The 25,338-nt window shown below is 40.7% G+C and overlaps 1 protein-coding gene across 1 annotated transcript; it reads right to left on the minus strand.

Moving 5' to 3' along the window:
• Positions 1-587: 587 nt before the first annotated feature.
• LOC309672523 (very-long-chain enoyl-CoA reductase-like) lies at positions 588-13,886 on the minus strand (the record flags this gene model as incomplete). Its single annotated transcript, XM_082484051.1, has 12 exons — positions 588-785; positions 884-929; positions 1,984-2,072; positions 2,815-2,872; positions 4,224-4,267; positions 4,361-4,433; positions 8,987-9,092; positions 9,211-9,326; positions 11,387-11,490; positions 12,871-12,915; positions 13,250-13,301; positions 13,803-13,886. 12 exons carry the CDS (start codon positions 13,884-13,886, stop codon positions 658-660), a joined length of 945 nt encoding a protein of 314 aa, XP_082340177.1. The 3' UTR covers positions 588-657.
• Positions 13,887-25,338: the final 11,452 nt, after the last annotated feature.

Genomic DNA, 25,338 nt, shown 5'->3' on the forward strand with positions numbered 1-25,338 from the left:
GCAAAACAAACAAAAAAAAACAACACAGGATGTTACATCCACAAATACTACAAGTACTTCGTATTTCAGATTCATTTGGCAAATTAGGGGTTAGACCCAAATCAGGTATTTGAGTTATTGCCTATTTCTTTATTCCAGGAACCATTCATATTCTTTGGTAATGTTATTTGTTACAAAGCACTTGCCTCCAGGCAGCACACTCTCTTTTTCAAGTCAAAGGCAGCAGATCATGCAACTGTCTTCAGGCCAGCTGGCCGCGCTGGCTGAGCTGAGCTCTCTAGTAGTTAGCTGGTATGTCCTCGTTCCAATGTACTTATGTCTTGCAGAATGCCACTGCTAAATTTGGAGCTGCTTTTCAGCACAGACTTCTCAGTATCTCTGATCCATCAATCTAAATAGACTAGTACAGGAAAATCTAAATCAATCAGGTTACAGTGAACTGTAAGGGCTTTTCACTACCAGCTGTGCAATGAAGCCTTATTTTTTTTAAGGTGCTTCTGAGCTGAGAATTCTTGAATGTAAGGAAGTGTAGCTTTCAAGTGTGTACAATTTCCTTCAGCAGTGGAAATCCTTAAATTAATTCACTTATTTGGCAGGAGGTTCATAAGCTTTTTTCTTCTTGAAGTTCTGTGCAATATTCAAATTAAACCTTTTTTCTTACAACAAGAAGGGAATAATTGGCATTCGAAGACTTGGATAATCCTTGAATTCTCGTAGGTAGGTGCAGTGTTTATCCTTTGCCCAGATTGTCATCTGAATGAAGCAAAGCAAGGTGAACAGCCCCACTGGAAGGAAGGGAGAAAAAGATACTTTCATTATCAGATTAAAAACACACTCTTGTTGCTGACATCACTTCAGGGTGAAGTACCAAAGCATTACTCACCTGGAACACACTGAGTCATGATAGTGAAACTGATCCAGGTCCCCACCTGTTTTGGCCAAGGAAATTTAAAATATTTCTGGTGACAGCATTTGCATTTATGTCTCTATTGATCAAAAACAACCTTGTCCTAGTATAGGTAAATAAAAAAGCCAAGGTCAGCCAGATCAATTTCTAGTGTTAAGAACCTTTAACCAAAAATGTGAACAGTGCCTTATTATCACAAATGAGACCTTCATGTTTGCTTCCATAGTTATTATCATGATAAAATTTTAAGCATTACAACATAGTGTCCTTTCTATTTCTCTGCCTAATTTGTATTTGTCATGCCTCCATCAGTCCTAGGAACGGTAACTTTCCATAGTCTGAGGCCAAATGTTGTTCTCATTAACATCTGTTAATCTGCACTGAAGTTAAAACCTGATGCTGTCCTTCTGTGTCAAGGGTGAATTTTACACTGAGTTGCACTGATTTTAACTGCTTTTGAACTGAGTCAGGAGCTTGGCTCCTGATTAAGGAATATGAAGCAATAAACTGATTCAAGCTTCTAAAGCAGTCACCAGCAACACAAGCAACTGTATAACTTAAGAAAATGGGGAAAATTACCTGGGCCTGTTTCCTTTTTCCTCTACCACAATATCTTCTATTAATCTATTTCCCCGTTTTCTCTACCACAATATCTTCTATTCGTCTGTCCACTACCTTCATGCGTACTGTGATATTCTTGGGCTCTCTATATTATAAATCCACCAGATGCCCCCATCCCCTCATTGCAATACACGTTCAGTGGCAATCTCCCTATTCCTGTCTGCAAAATTTGCACTGCTGTTAAGTGTATCTCTCCTGTCCAGCAGCCACATGGAAGCATGGGCCTGGGGTCCGGGCTGCCTGTTTAAGTTTAGCCCCATAGGTACTGCCTCAAGGGAGGAAAGGAATAACAGACAAGTTCCTGTTTGCAATCTGATTTCATGGGGTTTAGGGGAGGAGGGGAAATGTATTGAGCTGAACTGTTTCAGAGGTTTCTTCTATGTTTAACGTTCCAAAAGAAATGAAAATATATTCAGCAAAACTAAAATCCGAACATCTTGTTTGAAAATACATACCTCATATGTATAGTTAGGGCAAGATACAAAGAAAAACAGCCATGTGAAAGGATTCTTTGTTGGATATGGGATCTTACGGGTTTTGGATCCTATAGATTAGAAAACAAATCACAAAATATTCACACTCCTAAATATATTGTTTCCTACAAAGACAACCCAACTATCCCTACTCCTGTGTCTCACCACTGTCAGAGGGACAAGCAGGATATGGGAAAACAGGGTGTTCTTTGGACCCACAAGAAGGAATAGGATAACTGTGAGGAAATGTTCTGGGCATTAGAAAGTCATCTACATACGCTTTTGATCACAGTCACTCCTGTAAGAAGAGGTACCTCAAGTTTTAGATTCAAAAGTTAAAGGTTTTCTCGGACTGTTACAGAATGGGATTTTAGCAGTCATAGTTGACAGCTGTAAGATGTTTGGCTCATGCCCAAGGAACCCTGGCCTGCACAGGGACCTTGGGCCCCCTGTAGAAGCCAGTGAAATTACTTTCCCTTGCTCACCAAAGCATAGTTTATACTAGGACAGTTTCCTTTTGCATTACCAGTGTAACTAGAATATAACTGCTCCCCCCAACACAACCTAGCCCCAACTAATAAAAATTACAGTAAGATAAGAAGTGCTGTTTAACAGTCACAGTTTGGTGTTGGATTCCTTGCACTGTCTGATCTCCCCTAGAATCCAATCTTTACAGTGCTGAGCAACCTGTGCTCCCACAGCAGCCAGCTGGCAGGTATCAACGCCCTCCAGGATCAGATCTTTCATGAGGCAGAGGAACTGCAGAAGTACTGAATGGCTGCACAAAGTGAAAAGCGATAATGCAATTTTTACCATTTCTCCGGAGGTCACTGAGTGCAACATGAATGGAAAAATTTCCAGCTTCACACAGCTGCAAGAAAAAGCATGACAGAGTTAAAAATGTGCTTCCCTTCTATTTACTCCTCTTCCTTTTGTTATCTCCTGGGCTACTTTAAAAAAGCAAACAAACAAACAAACAAACAAACAAAAAAAAAACGGAAAAAGAATCTATTATAAATGTAATAAATATCCTTAATCAAGACTGCTGTCTGACAGGAGGATGGAATGTCTTTGTTCAAACATGAGTCCATATTATACTCTCTTATACATTTATGATATTTGCAAGCAAATGTGGAGTCAGTGTCCAAAAGATCAAATTTACTACCTATATAATCCCCATGAGATCTAAAGGCAATAAACCAAAGGGGATAAAAGTAAACCCAGGAGATACTTGCTTTATCTTTTGATTATTATGTCTTTAAAAACACACAAAAAAATTATTTGGATAGTTTTGGTTTCTCAAAAGTTATTGAAATCCCAAGGAAGATACGGGTTGGACTCTAAGTAAGTTTTCTTCTCTAGAGTATAATTGATATGAATCAGTAAATATAATTGACCCAGCTTCCTCCACTGGTTTTAAATAATGTTTCCCCCATCAATTATGCAGAAAGCATATTGAAATGACCCATTTATATGATTATGGGCAGCCTCCAGTGTCTGCAAATCATAGCTATTAAAGCAAATAACTGGTGGTCAGAGCTCCTGAGTTTTATTCCCAGCTCTGTGCTTTCACTTCCGTAGTCTTTCTACAAAATGGGAATAGATTATGAATTCACAGAATTTTTCATACTGGGAAGCTGCTTTGAGAAGTGAACAGCTGATGTTCTAAACAAGTTACGCATACATAGTAAAAACGGGTACATCTTTGTTGGCTACACTAACATTGCTTCTGCATGTATGATATGTTCCTAGGAACTGTCAGAATGAACAGACAGTGATTTAAGAATTTTGCTTCATATGGAAAGCTGTAAAAAATTTCTGAAGCCCAGCAAAATGAACCTTTTCCCTGGAAATTACCAGCAATATACTTTCTCAGTTGGCCAGTTCTCTGTTGTGATTCATAACACTCAATAAACAGTTCACAAAAAAGACTCACTGGCTTTTAAACAGTGGTAGTTCCAGAATTCTTTTGAAGATTATGAGAGATCATCTCAGCAGATAAATATCACAGTCTCAGAACGGATACTGAATCAAGATCTTCCCTTGTGTGCAAGATCACATTAAGGACTGACAGTTTTATCTGTTCTGCATGCAAGTGGTCAGCTTTAGTAGTATGTCCCAAGTGTTCAGGTATCTGCTTATCCTAGTTACTCCTCCACGTATACGACATAAGAAATACAGCAACAAGTTTCAGCATTTTATAAAAAGAGCAAAAAACCTACCAGAAACATGATGACAGCAAAATTTATCTGTTTTTTCCCATAAGCTATATTAAAAAAAAAAAAGTTTACATGTCATTAGTACTATTATACAAACACATAAGTACTTAAATCATATTGAGGGTTGTTTTGCTACTTACAAGGAGGGGTGTAAAGAGGATGATTGATGTAATAAGCAAGCCAAGCTGCAAATCCCCAGTAATACAAGCAGTTCTGAAAAAAAGGGAATTTTTCTTTGTTTTAGTACAATCCTCTAGGCCAGTATTCACTGCAAGGACCGCTGATAACAATGAATTGGGCTGATCCTTCAAGTTGCTGATAGTACAATAAAAAATGACAATACTAAGTGTGGTAAGGTGGGAGCAGACAACAGGAAATAACAGGAAGGAAGTGGAGCTCATAAAGTAAGATTTCATCTCAAATATCTTGGAGCTGTTAAGTTTATAAATAGTTTTAGAAAGTATGATCATACTATTGAAAGCAAATTTATCTTGTCTGGCAAGCCATTTGGCCAAATATGAAGTGCCATACAGACTGTATGTTAAAGAGAGACTTGTTTTGTTAACCCTTGAGACTTTGTAAAACCAGATTTAGGCACTGTGCTCTCTTCCCTGCTTATTACTTTGTATTGCCCAATCTCTTGCCTTTCCTCTTCTCCTTCACCCCATCAGTTTTCCTTCTTTCCCATGCTTTATCTTTTCCTACCTGAAGTCATCATGCCTGACACTTTCCTCTGCCCTTTCACTGTGGTATCTTTAGTTTGTCCCATTTGCTGAACTCCTCGACTTTTTGTGATCCAGCTTCCATTCTCTAAATTCTGATAACATAGCTGTCACTATTGGCTGTATTGACTCATTCCTGACCAATATCAGAGCTTGTTCACAGGCTTCACCCATGAAAAAAACAACTTACAATAACAATCTCTACCTCTTATTTGGTTGTCCTGGTCCTGCCTCTTGTGGTTTTTCTTCTGTCACTCATTGCTGCTTCAGTACCTTGGTAACAGGTTATCTTCTCCCTCCTTATATATCCATAGGTAGGAGGGAGGCCCTTTCTTGGCCTATTCCCCTTCTTCCTCTATGCTGTCCCCTCTAGGTGCCACTCTCTTGCAGATAGACTTTAACACTTGTCGACAACTAATAAATTTGCCTCTCATCAGTTGAGATTTCTTCCTTTATCAAACCTGGTGCCTCAGTTTTTAATGTCTTAAAGCATGTTTTGTTACCAACTGGACCAAAACCAAGCTTTTTATCTTCCTTTTACCTCTTCTCCTGTTCTTTTCCTTCCCTTTATCTTCCCTCCTATTTTCACTCTTGAGTAAAACATTGATCCCCTTACTCTTTCTGGTGATCCTTTTTTCTTGGCCTTCCAATAGTTTCGTGTATCTTAGACATTTCTGGGTCTTTCTGCTTTCTCCTTTACAACTTTGCTTTCCTGCTCACACAGCCAAAATTCTTATCCAAGCCTGCATTCTTTCCTGTCCTGACTGGTTTAACTTTTTTTTTTTTTTTTTTGCTTAGAATTTTGCAGCCAGAACTGCATTTCTAGCAATAATACCTCGAAAAGTGATTACCTCAGCGTCTGCAACCCACACTAGCTGACTGCAGTGTCTGATGGTGCGTTTTTCTGAAAATGCTGGTGAGACATAAGCCCCTCCATCTGCTGCAAACAGTTGTATCAAACATTCTGTTGCATTTCCACTTTCTTTTCCAAGTTAATTGAACCAAGTTAATTGAACCATTGAAGTGCCCAGAGACCTCAGACAAAATGGGCACCTTTTTGGGTATGCTGTAATACAAGCACATAATATGTCCTTGCTTTAAGATTATATATTAATAGATAATTGATGAGAAAGAGCAAATTATTAACCAATAATTACAGATCAGAAGGGACAAAAGAACAGAGAGATTAAGTAACTTCCCTGTGACAACTTCCCTTTTCCCCAGGAAAAGCAGCAGAGCCAGAAGAATGACTCCAGTGAGGAACAATCTAGTTCGTGTCCTATCCATAAACTACTGCTTCCTCCCTAACACTAGCTTCTTCCACCATCACCTACAATTTACTAACTGCTGTACAAACTTAGGTGGAAACAGTTTCTTGTAATCTTGGAATGGCATCTTATGAAAGACCTTTCCCTAACTTTGGGGCTTGGCACAGGATGGATCATATGGCTATAGATTTCAGTAAAGTAAAATTAAATAAATAAATTATCGTGGCTCAGCTCCCAACAATACATGCTGTAATTAAACCGAACAAGTACCATTCATCCAAAGAACATGATTTATTGCAAGAGTATTGCTCAGTTATAAGAAAAGGATCTTTAAGATGAATGGAGCCTGCCACTGCTAAGGTCCTTAGCAGTAACACTACAAATGTCCAGCTGCCACTAGAAGCCTTATTGCTCATACACCTCCAGTGTGGCTCAGATACGAACAGCAGAGTACATGCAGACTTCATAAACTCACTTGAAAGAAGGAAATTGTTTCTGTGAATCTTTCCTATTCCAGGTGAATAATAAAGCTTTACAACAATCTCAAAAAGATTTTGTGGGTCAAGTCCAGGTATTGCAGGGATCGCATAAATAAATTATTCCTAAGGCTACAAAGTTACGGTTATGGTTAGGATTTTTGTCTTCTCTACTCCAATTGATGATCCCTATGATGATCAAAACTATTTCTTCATTCCCTGCCTATGTTTATTTATGACCAGCATGTACCCTTCTGTTTGTTTCATTATATTGTCTTTTGGTTTAAATGGCATTTCTTTAGGTCTAGTATTTTCTTTCCTTCAGACGTTTTTGTAGAAAGTGACAATATCCCTTCTTTTTACCCATGACAATGTTCAATAAGACCAGTCATAAGACTAATCTTTGAGGAATTCCACTAGTACGTCCCTATTATTAAAGGTCTGACAGATCCTTTTCTGACACGACCACGATCGTCTTTGCTTTAGTTAGTTCCTTTATATTCACAAAATGTTTGTATTAATCCCTATTTTATCCATCCTAACAAGTCCAGTTGTTTAGTAAGTCCAGATAAATCAGGTATTCTGCCTTTCCATTGCCTAGAAAAATCACATATCTTAGAAAGAATTATACTATGTTAGTATATAGCATGAACTGCTTTTGGTGAACGCCTGCTGCATTTTACGGCATCATTTATTCCTATTTCCACTTGGTAAACAAAGGATGAGAATCACAAATCTCATCAGTTCCTGTCTCAGATCTCCGCTTATTGAGACTAAAGTGCCTCTTGTTAAAGGTAGCTTTCCATTGCACTTAGGAAATAAGCTATCTATATCTGCTATGTACGTGATCAAACACTTAAAGTAAGAAGCTTTATCTACCATCTGTATGTGAGAGAAAAAAGGGAAAAGGGTGTGATATTTTTCTCACTGGCACAATTTTGGAGTAACACCACCAAAGTCAATGAAATTATAAAAGCAAACCAAACCCAAGCACTGCTAAGCAGGTAGAAGAGAAACAGCAAGCAACTTTACAGACGAAAGCAAGTACCACCAACCTGAGAAGGTGGAAAAGCAGAAGTGATCAGAATGACTGGTACAAATGTCAACTTTAGCAACAGTTTGTATGGTCTGAAAGGAATGCGTAGTTGTCAGAGATGGCAGTGAGAAAATGAAGATTTATCGCACTGTACAGATTCTTTTTCAAGGTGAAGTTGCTTATTTATCTGCTGTTTAGCATGCATTAGCTATTATTGTGTCAAGACTTTTAAGAGATCTGCTAGCCTTTTAACAACCCCTGCACTCTTCTGCTGCAGAAAACAGTAAATTGCTAGGGATGATTCTTTCTGAGGGCCTCTGCTCTACTACAGACCCGCCTTCCATTTAGAAAGCATGAAGCTATCGCTGCTCTACTACAGACCCGCCTTCCATTTAGAAAGCATGAAGCTATCGCCAGAACTACCAGAGCCATTGCACAGCTGTAAGGAGTTAGCTGCAAGGTAGACCTTCAGCTGCTGGGAGTATCACTGCCATAATGCAAATTCCAAGGGATTGTCTACATACAGAATGGTAAATATCAAAATGCTGATACTAAACTATACGTTTTTCCAGTTGTAATTATAATCTCCTGTCTTCCTGAGTATAAAGTGCATTTTTGAACGCTAGTGTGCACTCTATTGCAAACATTTGTAAAATAACTACAGCCCATGTGTATCCATTCAGTCCACTGTACTGCTTCATAGACATCTAGGAAACAGGGGTTCTGCATCTCAGCAGCTGCCCTGTGCCACAGCAGGTAACATTAGGGAGTGCTCCCGCAGGAGAAGAAAATGCAGAACAACCAAGCTGCTTTACACTAGAGCACAGGCAAATTAACAGTTGCTTAACAGCAAAGAGAGTGTTAGGGGCAAAGATGTAAAATGACTGTTACAAAAAGTACATTTTTTTTTTTTTTAAAGCAACCCTCTAAACATGGTGCCTGCCTGTGCTACCTTAGAAGTTAACATTGTCACTAAAACCTTGACACGCAAAGCCCTAGCTGAATGAAAAGGAAGGGTATGCTGAAGGTTTAAAATTCTAAAACAGGAATGAGACTACTATAACATGAATAACAGCATGGCAACATGTGGGTTATACAATAGCAACATTAAGAAATCTTTTGAAAGAACTACAGCTTTATGGGTGAGATTTGCTGTGCATTACTACAAAAGCCACATCAAAAATTCTGTGCTGCAGGGGCAGAGCATAGGTTGGCTAGGTTGGATTTGTAAGGGGTGCTACGGATAGATTCTGACACAATTTACCTTCACAATATTCCTCAGTGGCATAGTCCCATGGGAGAACCGATGAACAAATACTGTTTCAATCAACCTTTTGATGTAGTGGAAAGAATGGCAGATACATGCCAAGCTAGAAACAGCAAGACAAAAGCATTTAAGAGTGCTTAAAGAAACAAGTGTGGCAAGACATTTGGAATAAGACTACGATGCTAACAAGAAATACTGCTCAAGCCTGCAAACGGACTTACTTAACTACTGGATGCGGGCTTGATGTAAACCTCTCATCCAGTCCATAGACAAAAGGCATGCGGAAATAAAACAGAAAATAGATGAACAATGGACCTGTATATTCTATCAAAAATACCTGCAAAAAGAGAGAAAATAATTAGACAGCTGAATTAGATTATGGTTTTGCTTTGGTTTCTTTGTGATAACTAATGCAGTGGGATAAACACCTTCCCTGACCCAGGATGGCATTTAGAGAGTCAGGGAGGGAATAGCAGGTTTGAGCTTGGGCTGTGAAACTGGTAGACATGCACGTAAATGTTTTGCAATGCATTGGCCTCAATTACATACAAACAGCCATTGCCAGTGCAGCTGACACAGTATGGGTATGAAAAGATAAGAATGGCAGCCCAGAGATCATGATAAACACGCATGCATGTTACATTTATGCAGCTCTCACCCTCCTCTTGCCCTCAAGGACTGTTGTTTTATTTTGGGTTAAAATGAAATTTGCTGAAAAATTTATCTTAAAAAGAGGAGCTTTGTTTCTAACAAATGAATTTTGTTTAAACTGGAAAAACAGTTTGTAAGTGTTCACAGGTGACCCCATCCATATGAACAGTTAGCACAGCAGATGTCCCAGGAAACAATTCATTCTATATTCAAACAATCTTTAATTTGAGCACAAAGAAAAAATTATTAAAAAATTAGAGGAAACAAATGAAGCTATTATTTAACTTGATTTCATTTCAGATAGGTGCGCATTTCTTAGGAACATCACTTTAAATTAAAGTTAACTTTGGACCAAACATTAACAGTTGAATTTTCCACACTTCTATAAGTGAGGAAGGTAGGCTCCTTCCTCACTGATGGAGAAAGAAAGGAAATCAATTGTAATTCTGTCCAAAAAAAAACCCTAAAAGAAAAAAACCACCATGACAACCAACCACTGTTTTCTCATGTGTTTAGAGTTATTTTGATACTCAGAAAAGTTGTGTTATTGTAACAACCAGAACGTTCTCTGGTGAAGATCAGATTTGATTGTAGATGGGAAGTTTGTCTTTTTTATTTGATAGAACTGATGCATTTCTTGGCTTACATTTGAATGAAGTAGCTTGAAGGGCAGGGAGAGCGGAATATAAAGGAAAGATTATGGAATGGCAGAAGTCTGGTGTTACTCTGCACTGTGATATTTTGGTATATATTAATGCATGTGTGTCTTGGGGTCTACATTCCCATTAGAAGTTTTTGCCTGTCTTACTGGTTTTTGGATTGTGTAATAGCTGCTTGATTTATCAGCATTGCATCCAAAGTAATGATGTAAAGATTCAGTCTTGCAGTACATTTGACCTTTTTTTATTTTACCTCCTATGAAAGTTGGCTTTGCTATTTGTCATTAACAAAAGATTTTATTAATGTCTCATAGCTAAGAAATGGTAAATGTTCCTTTAAATTATGGGGTACTTTTCCCTTAATGCTGTGCTGTTTCATTAGAACTAGTGTAATATGTGCAACATGGACCTTCTGAAGAACTGGAAGTGTCACTGGTCACCTCATTGCATAAACAGCAGTGCTGTGTTGCCTGCCAAGTGAGTTGTGACAGAATTTGCATTTGAGCTAAGACAGTAAATATGTGAGGTATTTGTGGATAGCTACTAATATTGCAGAGATTATCAGCTGTCATTAGCCTGCCACTAGCATCCTGGGACGCAGCCACATGCAGACAGCTAATTGATCTTACTTTCATGCATTTTCCTGCTAAAGTCACGTCAGTTACTGACATGTGAAGTTGCTCACATGCCTCTCTGCAGGACAAACCTATAGGAGTGTAATCCTGATCTTTGTCAGGAGAGTTACACAAGCCCTGTGAAGCAGAGCCCCAAAAACATTTGGACACCTAGTTCCTAGTGATTTTGTAGTAGACGTCGAAATCCATTTGACAACCTGCACCTTAGTTCAGTAGAGACAACCTAACCTGCAGCAAGTTTTCCACTGCCGCTCTCCCAGGGAACTAGGCATTCAGAATATCCTGTTACTGCTTTCCCTGATTAAATGAACTGAAGCAATGAGGATTCATTGCCTGCATCCACTGTCAGAGCAGGCATCATGCAGAAATATTGGAGAGAGACAAAAAATGATGTAAGGATTAATTATGTAAAAATAGCCATTAAAATGGCTCAGACTTGAAGCATAGCTCACCGTAGTCCATCCTATCTGTGGCCCTAAATCTTTAAAGTATAAGGTAGCAGTTGTGCCAACAGGGAGGTGCTGCAGGATTTCCTCATCCCTCAGGGACTTTCCTTCTGAGAAGGAAAGAAGTAATTACATCTCAGTGAAATTCAAGTCAACTTTGGTAGCATCCTAGCTTTATATTGTGCTTTAACCAACCTGTGAGATTCTTTGATGTGACGTGGGTTTATTGGAACCTCAATAAACAAACTAAGAATCTTTATACTTTAAAATTAAGTACCACAGACACTGTGATTCTGTGATACTTGATTTTTATTTATCCCTGTAATCACATATAAGCCTGAATCCTCTATTCACACCAAGACAGTTAGGAGAATTCTCAATCCTATGTGCCTGCCTTGTCTAGCAGACTTGCTTTGTCACTGCTACAGCAGAATTTGCTGATAGGTCACTGCCCTTTAACGCAGTTCACTGACCTCCTAGTCAGCTGCACCTCCATCTCTCTTCTCTCTTCTCATAGCTCATCATCAGACAAACAGAAGCTAGGATAAGCTAAGATTGGAAGGTTCTCTTACAAAGGTTTTCATTGCCTCCTTTCTTCCCAACCAACCAGCTAGGAGGTGATTCCACAGGACTTGAGCTAGTACTCAAGCTTTTAATGCCTAGATTTGGGGGAATCTTCAGAAGGCCAGCATTTTCTCATGGCAAGTCTCACAACATAAGTCCATGGAGGAATCTGACAAGGTAGATCTTTGAAGAAGGAAACAAGATACTCATACACCTGTTTTCCATGGACAGATCCTACACAATGAACTAATCTGCACCAACATACTTTTAAGGGACTGTTTAAATAAAATTATGCTTAATGGAAGCAAAAGAAGAAAGTGCTAAGAAGAAAATGCTAAGATGAATTAACACAGTTTGGCAGTTAGACTTTCTTTTGTGCACCCAGGCCATGTACTAAGAGGCTTCTAGTAGCAATACCTACAACTGCATTAATGAAGTCGGCCAGCTGGCATCAGCTTTGTCAGCAAACCCTACATCCATGGCAATGTGTTTTGCATTAGCTTACCTCAAAAGAACTGTAATACCTGCCTGAGAGCAGAGGATTATGTGAACTGATAGCTCTAACTCATGGCCCTTTTTAGTACTCCTAGCTGAGCATCACTGTGGAGATAATTTCACTGCAGCTAAGGGAAATTAGCATCTAGATTCTGTGCTGCCTGTCTTGAAAGGAAAAGTGCTCAGCAGATAAAAAGTACTTTGGAACAATGTGCAGACTCCCGAGTTAACTACCAAGCACCAGGCACATGGGTGGAACTCTGTTCAATACTTTCAAAGAATTAAATTTGTTCTGGATTCTCTTCAGCCTTCATAGTGCTAAATAACATAGCTGGAAACTCATTCTTAAGAGCTAATGCCCATGCAAAGAACATCTTTTATGCCAGACCCCTGCTCAAAGCTTCGTTACTCTAGTCCTCACCAGTACTTACTTGGATCAAGTTTTATCGACTGCCTTGCTGGATACCACCGAGGATCTGTAAGACCATACAGAATTGTGTGATATACCATGTTTGGTTTAAATCATCCACGATTATAATGAATGCAACACAACAAGGTAAGATTTAGTTAAAGACTTCTAGGAATATTTATTCAACATGGATATTTGTGAGAAATTATGCAGCAGAAAAAATACAAAGGTGTATCAAGATAGCATAAAGAAATTATACTGAAATCTCACTATGATTGCATTCATGTGCAGGTTACTTAGCATTATGTGTGTACATCACATGTTTCAAATTATCTAATTTTCTCCTGTTTATGTAGTGGATATTCTGATGTGATGTGAACTGCTCCAAAAGTTATACTCACATAATTTATGGAACATCAATCTGATCTCCCTAATTGTGGCATTTGGTTCCACCTAGGGAACAAAAAATATTGCATATGTAAGATGCGTATTTTGAAAGACAACTACTAGGTGTAAGACTATTCAAGTAGAAATGTGACTTAAACAATGTAACGGTATAACTTTCTCACAGATGGCTAGGATTGGTATGGGTGTTTCAAAGTACTTCTTATAGGAAAACGGGAGGACAATTTGTGACACTGGTTTCAGAGGCAGCTTCTCTAGCAGTGATCAAGAGTTACTACAACAGCATTGACAGTTTGATGGCTTATGAGCAAGTAAGACACAACTGGCACCATCTTAGTGAAGCTGCTGAAGTTGTGCCCTTTGCCCAAAAGCTCCTTCTGGAAAAGGGTTGAAGTACTCTGTAGTGTATGAAGTGTGAATAATCATTGCCTCTTCAGTGGCCAAAGGAAGGCTATCAGGAGACTAAATACCCTTCATAAACACTAAACTTACTCAAGAAAAGTAATTTTTAAATAGTCACCTAGCATTTTAAACACATTTTTGGTTTACCTTATCTAGGAAGCATAGCTGTTTCTTCGTCTTCCAGTCAAGGATTTCCACCTGAGAGGACACAAAATGATAATTACTAGTCATTGCCTAATAACATCTAAACTCTTAGTTGATTCCCAAATTCACACTCATTGTTCAGAGATACCGCTTTTCTCTGATCTGAACACTGGACTGTGTTAAAAATACTCCTGATGTGCTCAAGAGACAGCTTTAATCATAGCCAGTTCTCAAAGCACTCAACTTGCAAAAAAAAAAAAAAATTCTTGCCAAATAAATTGTCTTCCTGGATATATTCAAAAGCAGAAGTAGCTAACTTATTGATCAAAACACATTGATCTGGGGTATTTTCTTATGCTAGACCAAGAGGAACAAATAAGGGATAGAGTAGTTTCACAGGGATCACTAAGGAACAGAATTTTTATGATTTGTAAAACTGGAAAGACAGTTTGAGAAAAAAATTAAACATGCACATATATGCATGTAAGCAAATATTCAGAGTACATACAGCTCAAAGATTAATGTTTATTGTTCCAGGACTATTTTTAATTGTATATTTTAATTGTAAAGAGATTGGAAAACTTCAGTGGACATAACGAACAAATGCAGCTAAAGATCTGGACTTCACAAATCCTTAAGAGGTTGTTATAGGAATATTCAGTGTTACTCTTGCCTGTCAGATCACCGGTATTAGTAACTATATATTAGCATTTTATATTCCAAGCAGCAGTTTAGCTACAGCTCTGAAAAGAAAAGAACAGTTTATTTCTGTGACCAAATGGCACTTGGGCAAAAGGTTACGATTTTAATCAACAGCCAAGCAGAAAAGTCCCCAAACGTTTCAAAGCACAGTTGCAGCAGGCTAGCAAGACCTAAAATACAGTGATGGTGTTTTAATTTCATTTGTTCTTATCAAACACTGTAATGGAACTTTGTGGTATAGCTAAGAGTGAAAGTCCAAAGCTTATCTGTCACACTAAATGAATGGGACCATCATTACTTAGTACCAAAAACATTTGTTGCTTTATTTTTTTAAATAAACATCTAGCATTAATTATGTTTGGTATTAACTGGCCAAGACGATAGATTAACATTAGACTTTAAATATGATTCCTTACTAAAAATAGGAGTCACAGTCCAGTGTCTTTCTAATAGGGTTGCTTTGAAGAGATCACTTGGTTAGAGTATCTTATTTCCTTGTTTCACTTGTCCCAAATTGTTCTTTCTTTGTCAGTGAAGCAATGGAGCACTTCAGCTCCAGCCAGAAGTATCAAATCTGATCTCCACAAGGGATACTAATGCAGGGGTATTTTCTACCTGTGCATTGTAAGCTCTAAGGGGACATCAAGGGACATAAGCACTTTTCCTCCTTTGTGATCCGTAACAAACGTGTGACAGATTATTTGGATATCATAAGTTTTCCCTTCATTTTTTAATATTTGCAATAACACAAATTTCAAGTTTTAATGTCTCTGTTTGTGGGACATCTCCATGGCAAAGCAAATGAAGTGGATTCCCTTCCCAGAGGAGTATTCTTGAAATACATCATTCTGACTCATGCAATCCACAGAACAAGTACTGTGAGGGCTGTAAACCACTTTTTGTCCCTTCTGATATGAGTTGCTACAGGGATTATTGAAAACTTTGGTGTATCTCAAAACTTTTGTGTCAATGAATACCATTGGGCTGTCCTAGAGACTGCAACAGCACCCACAGTTTTAGCAGTCTCCTTCCCATTCCATACCTACTCCCAGCATATACATTTTGGATCAGAATCCCCTAGGGGCAGTTTTAGTGTATGGCCTTCAGTGGCTGTATTAGGAATCTTCTCCAGGCCAGTCAGAGAGTGGTTTGGGTATCTTTCTGCCACCTATGCTCTTTTAATTGGATTATTCTCATTACGCACAAGGTCAGACTGAAAATTACAGAGCATGTTCTTTTGCTTTGTGGTTTTCATGTGAGTGGCTGTACAGAAATTTAGGTATTTCTGTGAACCTTTGGAATCAGCGCAGAAGACAAACAAACAAATCATCCAAAATCTTCTTTACTGTTACTTGGTTCTAGTCCAGTACATCTCTTTGAAAGGCCAAACTGACATACCCGCCTATACTGCCCATTTCTTCAAATACCTAAAGTGAGCCTATAGAGATGATGGATCCAGACTCTTCTTGAAGGTGCACAGTGATAATGGTGAGAGGCAATAGACACCAGTGGCAATCTGGAAAAATCCAACCAGATACAAGGAAATTTTTTTCATCATGAGCTTGGAGAAACATTGGAAGAAGTTGCCCAGAGAGGACTTGAAATCTCTGTCCTTAGAGGTATTTAAAAATGGACTGGACAAGACCCAAAGTTATTTGATCTAGTTGTATCTGCTTTGGGCAGGAGTTAGACTACATGACTTCCAGAAGTCCCTTGCAACCCAAATTATTCAATGTTTCTACTTTTGTTTTTGGACACCCATTCTTGAACTTCAAACATTTCAGCTACTTTCAGTTACTTTCAAGATCTAAGCAAATATCAAACATTTTTTCCCTTTTCAGAAAGGCAGACACAGGAATGCAGCTTTAGATTCTGCTCCAGTCCATAGAAAGTTGTGCGACAACAGAGTGAAAGCAAGGTGACTGTTTCCTCTAATTATCGCATCTCTTAGCTGTATCAGAACATCCCCCAGTGTTTAGATGTTCCCTGCATAAGGGACAGAAAAGCCTGATCCAAGGCAAGAAATGTTATCTCTTCTGAACATAACGGCCAATCACATAAGCTCACGTAGCACTGAACACAGTGTTTTCAGTCTTCAGGCGCAGCACCAAGTCAGTTAATGTATTGGTTGGCAACAGTTGATAAATACCCAGCAATCTGTTCTTGGAACACTTACTGATGGGTATCATCCCTTTCAAACATAAATTTTTTGGCTCAAAGAACTTTAATTTCTATGTGTTTTCAAAGCATTTAGCACAATAGGACACTGACTGTTGGCCTGCACTACTGCAGTATGACTTACAGTCCACTTATTTGGTGAAATTTTAAAGGCATTTTAAATTACGGCTTCTCTAAAACTTTGAATAGAACTTAATCAATAGGCAGATTTGTGCAAGATAGCTATGTTAAAACTCCTTTGTAAGTGACTACAAATATATGTTCAATGTTTAGATGACAAATTTGTTCTAGTGCATAAGGACTAAAGATTAATAGTGTCTTTAAAAACAGAAAAAAATGTGATTGTTATTGTTTAGAACGGGTCAAGGGCAAAGAATAATCAATATATGATATAAGCAGAGGAAAAGTACATTCAACTGTTAAACTTTTATACAGAAAATAAAATAAATAGGGGGAAAAGTTTATTCATAGGGGAAAAACAGTTGAGCAAACAGCATTTAAAAAATATTTTTAAGATGCAGTGTCCCTGCAATAGGATTACAAAAATACAATTGGTGAAATTCACACAGTTTAAAGCCATATGACATGCTTAAGGATCAACAGATCTTCAAAAATTATGTGATAACTATTATGGAAATATTGACACACTTATCATGTCTGTGCATCCTGGAAGTTTTATTTGCAGCCATTTGTACTCAGCAGATTCAGTAAACTGTAGCTGAGTGAGATTTTGTGAGCACTGACATAAGCATATATCATATTGATTTCTTTTGAAATTACTCAGTAAAAAACAAAATTGCTTATTTTACAGTCTAGGAACCAAGCAGCCCAAGAAACAGTAATGCAGAATGGATTTTCCCTGAACTATTAGAATGCTTACATAAGCCAGGTTCCTTGAATTTACACTAAAAAAAAATCCAGTGGTTGCCACAGTCCTAACTGAATCTTTCTTAACATTTTATTTTTCCTATGGAATTAGTAATTTTCTCTGTCTCCTTAGACTTTTCTGGTATACTGTCTTGTTCTTGAAGGAAGTAAGCACACCTTAGTGTGATCTCACACTAGTGCATATCAAGAATAACTTTCTTGAAGTCAATGGAATTAAGCCAAAGGGAAATTGCTGTAAGTGTATTTACACTGAAAACTGTTTGTGCTGCTGCTACAAATGACTTTCAGTTCAAAATTTCCTTTGCACAGGAATGTGCAAACTGTTGCAGAGGATGAGTCTATGGATCCATCTAGAACGGTATCTTTCTGATGCAGCCAGCGACTCAGAAAAAGTAATAAAACAGGGCAAGAATATAGTGACTGGGGTTGAGAGGAGACAGACACAGAGACCACTGTTTTCCTCCACCAGAAGTGCTGCCTTTGTATTTAATAGCTTTTCATGGATTTTTCCTCAATTAGTTTATGCATTGCTTTTTAAAACTGTGTAAACATTTTGCATGCAGAGTGTCCTGAGGTGGGGAGTTCCATAGCTTAGCCATATGCTAGGCAAGGATTTCCCAAAGCAGAACCAAGGCAAATGTTTAACCACAAAGCAAAATTTAATCATCTTACCTGTGGAGTGCTGTACCTTATCCTGTAAGTAGTCCAACTAAGTAAAGCTTTACGTCTCTGAAGCACTTGGCTCATATTTCATGAGACTAGAATCTTATTACATTATTTCACTGTGTATAAAGAGAGGACACACAGTGATACACATACTCAAAACTTTTTATACAATTAAATTTCACTTTTGTAGACTTTAGATGTCTAACATTTACAGGTTCACAAGACACATTCGGTACTCACTCCTCAACTTCTCAAGTTCTAGGCAAGCCAGTGAGCACCACTGTCTGAACTGTGCTGAAACTCATAGCATGTTTTTATTTCTTCCACCTGTTTCAGATTTGTTAGTTAGGCATGCTTGCATCTAAATCCTCAAGGACCTTGTTCCAGTAAGCATCTTTATCCCAAAGTCAACACAATGCACAGCATTTAGATTATAGAATCATAAGATAGTTTGGGTTGGAAGGGACCTTTAAAGGTCATCTAGTCCAACCCCCCTGCAATAAGCAGTGATGTCTTCAACCAGATCAGGTTGCTCAGGCCCTGTCCAATGTAATCTTGAATATTTCCAGAGATGGGACATCTACCACCTCTCTGGACATTATTTCTGAATGAAGCTAAACTGTTAACAAAGGAGATGATCTTGTTCTTCATGCTTTATATGTAATGGTTAGATACAGTGCCAGGAAGTGGGAAAATTGCTTTAGACTGTCTTCTGCCATTCCTCACTCCTCCCATAGAAGGTTTGGGCCACCAAGCAAGGAATAAAGGATTCAAAAGAGACCAAAGAGTACAGGCAGGAAAGGACATAAGTGTATTCCAGTGAAAAGGGTAGCCTCCTACCAAAGAGAAATCCGGAATTCCTGTGTCTCTGGGCTGCTTCAGGCACTGCTCCCTTCCATTGTCATTCTGTTCAGCATTTCCCTGCAGTGGATGCCTTTTGGGATACCACACAGTGAAGGTGTAGAGTTGAAGTAAACTTGGATACCTTAATCAAATTGTCATATCCAGTTTTGGAGACAGGTGCCTAACCTGAAAGCATGGCAAATCCCAAGTCACTTTGTAGACCTGGACCTGAGGCTGGTAACAGGTGTAGAGCTACAAATGGTCATCCTTCAGAAAGACAAATTAATTTATATAACTGACAGAGGATAAAACGAGTCTATGTAGGAATGGTCAGGAAGGAAAAGGAAGGTGTGTTCCCTTGAAGTGGGAGACTGGTTTATTTTTCACAAAATGGAAGCGGTGATAGAGATCTGTGCTTTCACAGCGAAGTCTGGGTCTCAAAAGCCTATGAAAGCTTTCCAGCTTTTACTAGCATGACATCTTGCAGGAGCATACACAAGATGGGAACGGGACCCGCATCAGTTAATACTGACTCAGAGGGTATTCACTTACACTGGCTAAAAGAGAGATGCACATTGCCAATTTTGCAGGCATACTGAAGAGTCACATCATTCACTGAGTATCACTGTCACTATGAAGCAGACTGGAGTGCCTCCATCTGAGAACCTAAGCCAGCTTTGACTCAACACTAAGTAGACATCCAGGTTTTTCAACACCACTGCATAGCCTTTTCCATGTGCAACAGAGAATATTCACTGCCTCGGGGCTTTAGTTTATGGTGACTGTTTTCTACAACGACAACATTCAGGTAGAAGAGGTTTATAAATTCTTTGTGAAATCACAACCAGTTCTTTGCATCAGTACTGTGATTTGCAATGTTGAACTACAGTATCTATAGTTCCATTACTACTCTTCATGGATCATTCAGTGTCTGGATGTCAAAATGTACATCCAGTGTATGCTTTTGACATGGAATTGCAGAGACTGAAGAGAGAGAGATTTTCTCCTTTTTTTTACCTAGAGGTAGCAAGGATGGGTCTGCTGCCTTTTGACAGGGCAGGAAGCCCTAGGAAGTTTGGAGCCCTTATACTGGCAAGTGCACGCACAAGATTTGTTGTTTTTTTTTAAATACAGTTCAAAGAAGTCTAATATTTTTTCTAAAATCTCATCTCTTTCTGTGACAATAATCTCATGTGTTACTTGTGAAAACAGAGCAGATGTCTGCAAATAGTGGGGCAATTTTCAGCAGTGACCCTTTAAATGACTACTCAAATATCTCGTACACGGCCTTGTCTTGCTCAGGCAGCTCTTGGAGGGTACGGAATCTTAAAATCCTCTGCAGTCCTGCTTTTGGCACTTGCTCTCAGTACTCTTACTCGATGAGGCTTTAGACAGCATAGCTCTGAGTGGGAGAAACCTTTGTAACAGGAGCTGTGCCATCTCAGCAATGCTAGCTAGGCAGCAGTCATCCCCCCCTTGCATTCAGAGGGTTTTCATCACAGTCAGAAGGGGGAGAAGCTTTAAATGCCAGCAAGGGGGGGGGGGCAGTACATTATTGCTTTTAGACTGTACTGCATATGTCAGTTCAATCTATCCTGAGGGAGTGAAGACTCCAAAACATTTTTGGTTATCGCTGCTCACAGAAGGCACTTCCCATCTAAACCAGTTGAAGCATAAGTAGAACTGTGGCTCTTAGGACAGTAATTTTCTAAAGTATGAGTGTATTAGTTCAAGAATCTTTCCTCTAGGAGGTCAGAACGCCATACTATTTGCTTTATATGAAATGCTTTTGAAGACCTAAACCTGTCAAGTAGAAAGAAAGGGTAGAATTAATTAGTCTGACTTCAGAGCTCTCTACTACAGACATTTACATCTGAGCATGTCATGTAGACATCCTTTGTATGGAAACGAGAAAGGCAGGCACTTTTAGGATAAACTGTATCATAAGCTCTGAAACATATATAAAATAAGTTAGAAGAGTTGTTCTCTAATCAATTTGGAGAAATGAGCACTCTCAGAGAATATTAATTATCTAGGTACAAGCCTCTATCATAAATCTCTAAATTTTCGGAGGTGAATCTCCTCAAATTACCAGGTGCAGTACTCTCAGGTATGCACATATTTCTTTAAACTGCGGTTGCTCTTGCTAAGCTTCTCCTGAGCTAAAAGTGATAAAAAAGCTGCGATGAAATTAGAAACATACCAATAACTGAAGTAAACAAGACCTATTTTCACATTATTACAGAATAAGAACTGTGGAGGCAGACATTGAGATGTAGGTCTAGGAGTACAGGGACCTGACTTTGCCTATCAGTTCTAAAACAGACATAAACCGAGGGAAATCACTCAGCCACTCTGGGTATTTTGCTGTCTGTCCATTAGGTCTAGCATACTTTGGCTTAATTGGGCGCCTGCTCGTAATTCTTGGTACTAAGTTTGAACACTGCCAATTCAAAATAAGGAGTTAAAGCTGAATCCACCTTCCAAAGCTGAATCTGCCCTTCACTGGCTTCTTAATAGTCTCTTTAATTTTAATTAATAGTCACATTGCCTATTTTTTAAGTGTTTTTGTCTTCAGTTGCCTGAGAAAGACTCTGATCAAGAAAAAGAAGGGAATTAATGGCCAGGGTCTCAGCACTCACATTCAGTCTGATGTTCTTGCCCATCTTTTACTAGGTCCATTCACCAAAGAGTAATTTTATTCATGCATAAGGAAGAGGACCTTCCTTCATCCTTCCCCTCCCTCCCCCCCCCCCCCCCCGGAAGTATTGGGAGAGGTTGGGCATGCACCTTCTCTCTTTTGATAGCACAGTTTTGAACACGTGGTGGGGAAATGCAATTCAGAATTCAAATTCAATGAATTTATAACAGAAAGCAAATTGGTGCGGAGAACAGCGCAGAAAGTGATATGCAACAGCACTGCCCAGTGCTACCTGAGCTGTCTTTGTCTACATCCTACACCCTGAGTCAGCTCAGAAGACACATGGATGAGCCAGGGAAATCTGTTTCCACCCATTATCTGCTGTACAGAGAAAAGGACTAAGACATACAAGGCTGACATGTAAATTCATGAGGCATTCTGAGTTTGGATCAGTGTTGCTTAGACACAGGATCTTGATTTAGGACTCAAAAGACCTCTATCTGCTGCTATTGTTCTGCCTAGCAAGATGGAGCAGGTCATTCCACTTCAGGTAACAATAATGATGTCCACGCTTTTGAGGTCTTCTAGTAACAAGTGCTACTCAGAAGTTCAGCACAGCTAAGGCAGAAGACCAAACCTGCAGACCAGACAATGACCAAAGACATTCAGAAGGGTAATACACACGTGCCTGCTCCTGCATTTAGATCTCATAAGAGTTTGGGACACCGGTAGAAATGCAGGAGGCAGTAAAAAGCTTGGTTGTTTTTCCTGAAAAAAACCCAGGGAAGTCAACACTGCAGAGGAAAAGACACAGTGCAGGTGCCTACATCATACCCACAAGAGCTGGAGGCAGCTTATTTTGCTGAATTGTTCGTGATGTCCAGAACACTTTTATAGCTTTAAAAAGCAAAATCTGAACTTTGAGGTCATGGTAAGTAACTAAAGGAGCAGATGCTTTTCAGATTGTTTGGGATTCTGTTAATGATATAACAACAGTTGGTTAGTGTTTTGCATGGGGGGAGGAATGCCATTCGTTTTTAGGCAAGTCACGCTGGAGAAACTAAAGTGTAAGCCTGCAGGAACACATTCAGGATTGCTGACGTTTAGCTCGTACCAACCTGTTTTTGTACTACAAGCCACTCTTAAGAATTTTTGTATTAGCCAGCCTAAATAATTCTAGCAAAGACTCGGTGTGCCTGTTTATATAAGTTGATGAGACACACTACCCTTCACGGTCGCCAGGTGCACGTTACTCTGCGCTTTCTGTACCCACAAGGAGCTAAGTGTACCGAACTCCGTCCGGCGATGTTTCATTTCCCACGCAAGACCGGAACGCCCCGTGCTAGCAGGGGCCGGTGGAGCCTGCCCGGGGCGGGGGCGGCGGGCACCCCTCGCCCTCGCTCCTCGCCGCCGGACGGTGCCCGCTCCGCCGCCGAGGGCAGCCGGGCCGGAGCCGACCTCCCGGCCAGGGCACCAACCCCCTCGCCGGCTCTGTGCCGCCGAGCCGAGCCGCAGCGGGCCGGAAGGCTCCGCGGGACGGCTCCGGGCGAGATGCACAGCGGCTGGCGACAGGGTCTTCCAAGAAGTTGGAGACAGAAGGTGCCGAGAACATTCCTCGCCCTCGCTCTCGCTCTTTCCTCACGGCTGGGATGCCCTGCCAGACCCACCCCGGCAGGCTGACCACCGCACTGCCCTCGGGAGGACCCGCGGAAAGCCCAGAGCCATTGATCCGGCGTCTCCGCGGACCGCCGAGAGCCGGCCTGGAGCCCGGGTACACCCCCCACCCCACCCCCGGGGCCGCGTCCGAGGACCAGCGGGGACGCGGGGAACGTGCCTGGGGAAGGGAAGGACGGGGCGGACGGGGGCCGCTTCTGCCCCCTCGCCCCGAGGAAACCCCGGTGAGCGGCGTGCCCCCCGGCTCCCTCCGCCCGGCTCCAGCGGCGGTCACTTGCCGTGGCAGACCCGGGAGCGGATGGCTCCGGCTCCCCGGAGCTTCAATGCAGATGGAGGAGGAAGAGAGAGGAGTCCGCCGGGACCCCGGACAGCCCCGTCCGCCGGCGGCAGGATGCTGCGGGGCCCGGCCCGGGCTCACCCGTCTGCCCCCGGCCCCCGCCGCCGCCCGCACCCACCTCGAAGAAGCCGGCTCTGCCGCTCATCCTGCGGGCTGCCGCCGCGCCGCCTCCCGCCACCGCGGCACCTTCCCCGGGTCCCCGCGCTGCGGCCAATCCGGTGGCGCCCGGCCCCCCGGGGGGGCTCCCGGGGCAGCGCCGGGCCGGGGGAGGCGGCGCTCGGATCCCCCCGCCCCGCCCGCCCGGGGCCGGGGCCGGGGCCGCTGCCCGGCGGTGCGCGGCTGCTAGAACAATTGGGTGCGAAGGCAGTAGCGGTCCCGCCGACAACCTGCAGCAGTGCGGGGACCGACGGTGCCTCCCACCAGCCAAGTTCTGCAGTTCCCGGTGCTCAAAAACTGGGAGAGGAGAGTAACGCTCACCGACCGCCTGGAGTGACGATTCAGTGACATTTCGTTCAAAAGGGTAATTTATTTTTCTTTCAACATTACAGAATTACTGGTGGAAATCAATCGCTTTTCATATTTTTTTTTTTTTGCAGATCTGAAGTAGCTTAATGAGGTAACCGGCAAAAATACAACTGTCCATGAGCTAGAAGCATCCTCCTTCCTTTCTCTGATAGTTTAGCTTCCTTTTCAGGGGTGATTGGACCAACAACACAACTCTGCTGAGATCCAATCTTCTCCTGTGATGTATTCCTGCTGCTGCTGAGAATGAAATGCATGACATAAAGCAGTACAGACGCTGATACTATTTTTCCTCCAACCAGTCTTCATTACATGATATCCTTTTTCTAGAGCTAAGGTAATTAAATATCAGCAAATTCTACAGTGCAGTAAAGGAACACTGCTTTTTCATAGCCATAAATTTCCATTAGATAGATTTATGCTGTGCACTGTTTGAAAACCTTTTGCAATCCCCAAATTTAACCTGCTTTCACAGAATTATTATAACCATCAAAGCTAGGTCATGGTTAATGACATATCAAAGAATAAATTTCACTAAAAGAAATTTATCTTTTGAAATCTACTGGAAAGCCAGAAGGCCGATCAGAAAGACCCAACAGGACAGAATTCACTATTAGTGTAAATATGGGCGAACCCGTGAAGGCATATGGAGGTGTATGCTCCTTCTCGAGCCACTTACGAGTCTGGATGGTGAACCTTTGGGCCAGGTTAGACCTTCTGGATTTTTACGGTAAAGAAAAAGAAAACAAATAAGCTGACCTTTCAGTATATTTTCACTTCCAGATGCTCTGTAGTCACACAATGAATAAAAACGTTTCAAATACATGAAAGCAATCCAATCCAGAAAAGTAATCAGAACACAAATATAAAGAACATTTAAACTAACCTTCTGTACCAGAAAGCGATCAGGCAGTGCTTCAGACTGACAGAAGTTATGCAAATTGGTTCTCTGTATTAGCGCAACGTGCAGCCTGGGGAAGGAAAAGCTGTTAGAAACACAATTCAGATTCCCATGCTGACAGCAAAATTACAATTTGTGCCTTACTGTTCCCTGTAGTTATGAAATAAGAAAAAAAAGCCTCCCCCCC

This window comes from Vanellus vanellus (assembly GCF_965231255.1).
Source record: "Vanellus vanellus genome assembly, chromosome: 5".
NCBI classification, from domain to species: domain Eukaryota; kingdom Metazoa; phylum Chordata; class Aves; order Charadriiformes; family Charadriidae; genus Vanellus; species Vanellus vanellus.